At 44.0% G+C, this 6,617-nt stretch overlaps 1 protein-coding gene across 1 annotated transcript; it reads left to right on the top strand.

The window, feature by feature from the left end:
• Window positions 1–540: 540 nt before the first annotated feature.
• On the top strand, window positions 541–6,348 carry LOC124659443 (mitogen-activated protein kinase 10). Its single transcript, XM_047197315.1, has 10 exons — window positions 541–667; window positions 1,771–2,179; window positions 2,705–2,832; window positions 2,938–2,997; window positions 3,646–3,795; window positions 3,894–4,049; window positions 4,167–4,378; window positions 4,496–4,594; window positions 5,222–5,388; window positions 5,468–6,348. The coding sequence occupies exons 1-10, from the start codon at window positions 644–646 to the stop codon at window positions 5,899–5,901; spliced, it is 1,839 nt and encodes a 612-aa protein (XP_047053271.1). The 5' UTR covers window positions 541–643; the 3' UTR covers window positions 5,902–6,348.
• Window positions 6,349–6,617: the final 269 nt, after the last annotated feature.

The following is a 6,617-nucleotide window of genomic DNA, read 5'->3' as shown; positions in this document are numbered from 1 at the left end:
TTGACCTGAATAAAAACCACAAATTTCCCCCCTAGGCCCTAGCGTAGTAGTAGTACCGTACATGGTGCATCAGCATTGAATGGAGTCAGAAAAGATGCGGATCGGACGGCGCCCAACCCACACGCGACTCTCGACAGGCGGCCAACCAGCAAGCGAGGGGCAATCTCGTCCAAGCACGGAAATCAAAGCACCCATTTCCGCTCGCTGGATTTCATTCATGGCAAACAACAAAAAGAAGGAAGCACACCACCTCTCCTCTCCACCCGTCGTCCTCTTCCTTTCTCTCTCCCTCTCTCTATTCCCCTCCCGGACCGCGAGCTCGGACCCCGAGAGGAGGAGGAGGAGGAGAGAGAGAGAGGGAGAGAGCGGGAGCCCTAGCCCTGCCCCAGCGCCGCGTCGCTAGGGTTAGGGTCTCCCCGCCCCCTCACACAGTCTGGTCTTCCGCCCTCCCTTCGTCGTCGCCTCACGCGATCCGGCGCCCTGCGGCGTGTGCGCGCTTTCGGCCTCGGCGGCGCGGCGCGAGCAAATGCTGTCTGTCTGACCGTTGATTTGGAGGGTGCTGTTGGTGTTCTTGTCGCCTGCGGAGGGGAGTGGCTGACGCCGCGGTCTTGTTTGAAGAGGTTCCGTCCGAGATCCGGCGAAGATGCAGCAGGATCAGCGCAAGAAGGTGGGCTCCTGTTTATTTCGAACAAGTGTGTATCCATTCTCTGTACCTGAGCTCTGCCGCGGCGATTCGTGGAGCTGAGCTGCTCCTGCTCCTCCTGATTTGTCTCGATTCTTTTTCTAGGGAGAATGCTTTAATTTCCCTTGATTTGAGTCCCCTGCCCGTCCAAAGGCTCGTTTTCCTATTCTGCTCGGCACGATTTCTTGTTTCTTCTGAAAGGACACGTAGCGCTCCTGTACTTCTGGCGTTCCGCCGCGCTGTCATTCTTATTCTTGTTATTTTAGTGGCGTGTCAATTCACAAGTTTGAATTTTCTGTTTTTATTCCCAGAAAAGGTCGGTATTTTCGGCCTAATTCTGCTCTCTTCTGAGCCGTTTCCCCGATCTTCTCCCTCTCCAATCTGGTATGACCATATCCTTGCGTTCCCGCTTTCATCTCCTTGCGGTATATTCTTCTCCATGTTCCATGCGTTTTCTGCATTCCAATCCAATCCCATCGCATTCTGCAGTCTTCCTTCCATATTTGGGAAAAAAGGCCAAATTCGGTGCTACTTGCTATAACAGGGTGAATTTCGGGCAACTCACATGCAAAAAAAGTTGACCGCATTCCGTGACCTCCAGAGGCCGCCCGCCCGCGCAAAGACACAGCGGCCGTTGCTTTTCCCTGTCGGTGGGCAACGCTGTTGCCTTTCCTTGTGGGTCTCTCTCCCGATCTGTGCACGAGCACTCGACTTCACAATTCTTGCGTGCGAGGATTCCATTTCGCCAGAGATTGCTTCCAGACCTTGCTTCCAAAGCTTTTTTTTCTTATTGGTCTGCCGACAAAACAGTTGAATTTTGCACCTATACTGCTTGCTGTAGTTTTTCAATGATCAAGTGTCTTCCATTAAAAAGTATCGGGACTGCCATCATTTCCGCGACCCACCACCTAGCCTGCCATCTCTGGTTTGCTCCATCGACAGCGTGGCATTAATTGTTTGTATATGATGATTGCGTGAACTGATGGTCCAATGATCATTGAACCTGTATGCCACTTGTGAGCTTCTAACGAGCTTCCATTTACAGATTGTGAAAGTTACCTAACACAATGCCTGCAATTATTTTCCAGAGTTCCGCGGAGGCCGAGTTTTTCACGGAGTATGGCGACGCAAGTCGATACAAGATCCAGGAAATCGTTGGCAAGGGCAGCTACGGTGTCGTGTGCTCTGCAATAGATGTCCACACCGGAGAGAAAGTGGCGATAAAAAAGATACATGATATCTTTGAGCACATCTCTGATGCTGCGCGGATTCTCCGCGAGATCAAGCTTCTTAGGCTCTTGAGACATCCTGACATTGTTGAGATAAAGCATATCATGCTACCGCCATCGAGAAGAGACTTCAAAGATATATATGTTGTTTTCGAGCTCATGGAGTCTGATCTCCACCAAGTTATAAAGGCCAACGATGACTTGACCAAGGAGCATTACCAGTTCTTTCTTTACCAGTTACTCCGGGCTCTCAAGTACATTCACACTGGTAGGTAACATCGCTATACATGTCCAGTTAGATTTACTAGCTATCTAGCCCTCTGTTTATGGTTGCTGCATGTAAAGTATTTCTAGCATATCATTTTTCCATATACCATATACCAATATTAGATTAGCTGAAGTTCCTAAATTTGTAGCGGTAAACTTGAACCAACTACTGTCATACTGGTTGGGTAGGGGGAAAGAGGTGATAAATATATGCCCTCGCTTGAATCCCAAATGTGCACTGAAACAGTTTCTTTGTAGGTATGCATTAGGGAATGCTCATTAGATCAGGTTTGCTTACATATAGAGTGCATTGTTCTTGTTTCCTCATCACTTATAGAGTTTTTAGATTAAATATTTTGCTCGCACTTCCTCATATTTGCTGGAAATGATACTCCTGTGTGATGGTAGTCTTCTTAACAACTAACTATAAAGGGCTATCAACAAAATTTGGATAAACATCATGTGCAGATATGCTCCTTTTTCTGCCTGTACTCTTTGCTGATACTATGACCATATGTAACTGCAGCTAACGTTTATCACCGGGACCTAAAGCCAAAGAATATACTGGCAAATTCTAACTGCAAACTGAAAATTTGTGATTTTGGATTGGCACGAGTTGCATTCAATGATACCCCGACAACAATCTTTTGGACGGTATGTTCAGATATTCAACTTATTAATTTTCTGTCGCCCTTACATTTCTGACCTGTTGCATGTGACCTGATCATGATGACGTCGCTTTGTTCCATTGCACCCCAGGACTATGTTGCAACAAGATGGTATAGAGCTCCAGAGCTCTGCGGGTCTTTCTTTTCAAAGGTAAGCTTCCCTCCATTGTGGCAGTCTCTTGGTTGATTTTTTTGTTCAAACACTGAGCGGGCAGCCTGGCACAACAGAAGACCGATTGTGCTACACTTCTATATCATGCATCTTTGCTTACCATCAATAGAACTATAAATCGACTCATTCTTCTTCGATGAATGGTCCATTAGCTTTTTCCAATCTTGTTTAAGCTGTGGCATAATATCTCATTCCTCCTACAAATCTTTTAGTATGAATACCTTCTATTAAATCAACCTCTTGGAGCAGATGTTTTAATATTTCCCTGGGGAAAGCTAATTTAAGCTGTAAACTATTGCGTTCAATTTTGTTTACTCGTGTCCTTTTCACATACTTGATCATGCGTACAGTGCATAAACATAAAGTTGATCTGTTTTCCTGTTGATCTATGCTCCAGTGAATTCTGACTTATCGTTCTTGGATGAGCTGTTAAAAATCATATGATTTATATTTGGATTAAGACTTGCTAAAACATGTCAGGCATCGTTATATTGATTATTCTTGAGGAACATTATCATGATGCTTGTACTGATAAACACTAAATGACTTTGTTACTCGTGCATGTTTTAAATGTTGTCTCGGTTTTTTATTAATGCAAATGCTCTGCTATTCCCCAAAAACTTGCAGTATACACCAGCTATTGATGTCTGGAGCATTGGATGCATCTTTGCTGAGGTTTTGACAGGGAAACCTTTGTTTCCTGGTAAAAATGTTGTACATCAGTTAGATTTGATGACAGATCTTCTGGGCACACCGTCCATGGATACAATTTCTCGGGTATGATACTGGTTTTATTTGGGAAGCCTTTTGTAGTCTATTTGGTAGGTGTTATCCATGTCACCGAAGGTTGACACTGATAATTTCTTCCTTTTCAGGTCCGGAATGAGAAAGCAAGGAGGTATCTGAGCAGCATGAGAAAGAAAGAGCCAATTCCATTTTCGCATAAGTTCCCTAATGCAGATCCTTTGGCCTTAGACCTTTTGCAAAGGCTTTTAGCATTCGATCCGAAGGACCGCCCAACCGCTGAAGAGGTAATTGCATTGTTAGTGTTCTACAGTCTTATTTATCTCAAAAGCAGTGTTCTCTATTTTTGAGTTAATTGAGGTTCATAAAGTGACATTTATTTGGATACTCGTGGCTTTTTTCAGTCACTGTCTCATCCCTACTTCAAAGGGCTTGCCAAGATTGAGAGAGAACCATCCTGCCAACCAATCACAAAAATGGAGTTCGAGTTTGAGCGTAGAAGAGTAACAAAAGATGATATAAGGGAGCTTATCTTTCGTGAAATACTGGAATACCATCCACAATTGCTCAAAGACTACACCAATGGCACTGAGAGGACAACCTTTCTATACCCAAGGTTTCAGCAACAATACTCTTGGAAATATATGGTGCTTTTGCACATGTTTTCCCTTTTTTTTTCATTGTATCTTTGCTGTCTACTGACAGCGACACTTCTTTACCCGTGTTTATGCAGTGCCGTTGATCAATTCAGGAAGCAATTTGCTCATCTCGAAGAAAATACTGAAAATGGCCCTGTAGTTCCAATGGATAGAAAGCACACCTCTCTTCCTAGGTAACTTTTAAACGCTCCATGATGTTTACATTTCTCTCTCTTTTGTTATACTAGCAGCAGGAGTTCAAAACAGCTTGGTCCAGGTCACAGTTTGGAACTTTGCCGCGATTCAACTCATCCAATGACAATGTTGAAATGGGCCTATGCTGACGTGACACAAGGAAAACATTTTGGACTTCAGTGTCTGTAGCTAAGATGTCAAATTGAATGTGCCTATTGCCGTGCTCTTGCAGGACTTGAGAGCTTAGCGACATGAAACTTGTTTGGTGAATTTTTCTAGATAGAAACAGGACAACAAAAATCATTTTTTCCTAGAACTGAAATTATGTGTAAGCCACCCCAACAGTTTTTGACAATGCCCAAAGGGAAAAAAATAAACTGAAATAACTCAATGATTATTTTAGAAACATTGTCCTATTTCCTAACCAAATACCATCTTTAAACTCATATTGCTAAAAAAACATAAAAATATGGCAAAACTATTGGGTACAAATAACTCAGATGCTCACATCCTTTTAGTTGATTTCTGCGCATTCATGCAGGATAATAGTATCAAATTCTCAGTCTCCTGGCTGGACATCTAGATCTTGTGAATGGAATCGTAAATCATTTGCCAACGTTTTGCAGGTCTACTATAGTTCACTCAGCTCCAATTCATGGCAAGGAACAACCCCGTATTGGCCCATCACGGGATAAACCTTTGTCTGAGGAGTCTTATAGAAATTCTCGAGATTCAGAAATATATTCTGCCAATCTCCAGAGGACCTCACAGGCTCCACAAAGAGTGCCAACAGGTGCTTTTAGTTATGCTTAACATACGTGCTTGGATGATACTAGCTTAATCTAACCATGTAATGCCTCTTAATTTTACAGCAAGACCTGGAAGAGTTGTTGGTCCAGTTCAGCCTTATGAAAATGGTAGCATCAATGATCCATATGACCCACGAAGAGTGGTAATGAACTCAGGCTATCCTCCCCAACAACAAATCCCACAAACATACGGTTATTATCAGACGCCAGCAAAGTCAGCTTGCTCTGAGCCGTTGCAGGCTGAAAGGTATACGCTGCACCAGCAGGCCTATGCTTGTGCAAACAGTTCAACTGTGCCCGATGTTGCTCTGGACATGAGAGCACCCCCTTTCCATCAATCATCAGGGCCGAAAAGGGGTTCTTCCGATAGGTTGTCAGCAGAGACAAACCTATACACGAGATCCCTTAACGGCATTGCTGCAACTACATCAGGAGTGGCGGCAAGTGCTCACAGAAAGGTCAGCGTTGTTCCCTATGGCATGTCGCAGATGTATTAGTGGTCAAAATCATGATACATCTGACATGCCTTTCTGGAGCTATGCTGCTGGCCAGTGGAGAAACAGTGAGAAACAAACAACGCATCAAGCTAGGGTGGATGCGGCGAAGTTCACAGCGCAGGGCAGCTCAGGGTTCATGATATTTGCAGTGTTGCCCTGCTTCTTGTATTCCCTGTCTGATAAGGATGCACATCCAACCGTGTTCAACTTCTTCGCGCTGTTTGGGCCATCAGCTTGTATCTGCCTGTGTGCCCTTTCGCCACAATGAAGGGGGTAGTCCAGTGGCTTGTAATCTGAGCAATTTAGGCGCCAAATATTTTTCTAGAGTGAGGAGACAGAAGGGAAAGGAAGGAATACTAACCCATTTGCGGTTGTATAGAGATGTTTGTCATCAATGTGCAACTTCAGAAAGATATAAACTTACAAAACACACAGTTGCTTGGCTTCTGGTGCTTGTTTTGGGTGGAATCTTTACCGGTCATGTGGGTCCGAAAATGAAGTGATAAAACTGAATTAGAATTGATAAACAATAATAACGTACAGTAACTGGTCAAATCAGTGGTAACTTTCCAAACTCAGGTAACTAAATTTGAGGTGCATATTTGGCCATTGGACTTCAATACTTCAGGTAACTAAATCAGGGGGTTTAAATTGCAATTAGTGCATATGTCGGACCGGCTTGACCAAGGTTTAACTTGTGGCACACTCCTTGGCTA

The sequence above is a fragment of the Lolium rigidum genome, chromosome 6 (genome assembly GCF_022539505.1).
Source record: "Lolium rigidum isolate FL_2022 chromosome 6, APGP_CSIRO_Lrig_0.1, whole genome shotgun sequence".
NCBI classification, from domain to species: domain Eukaryota; kingdom Viridiplantae; phylum Streptophyta; class Magnoliopsida; order Poales; family Poaceae; genus Lolium; species Lolium rigidum.
Note: the sequence above shows the minus strand (reverse complement) of the source record. Positions and strands in the feature narration are given on the sequence as shown.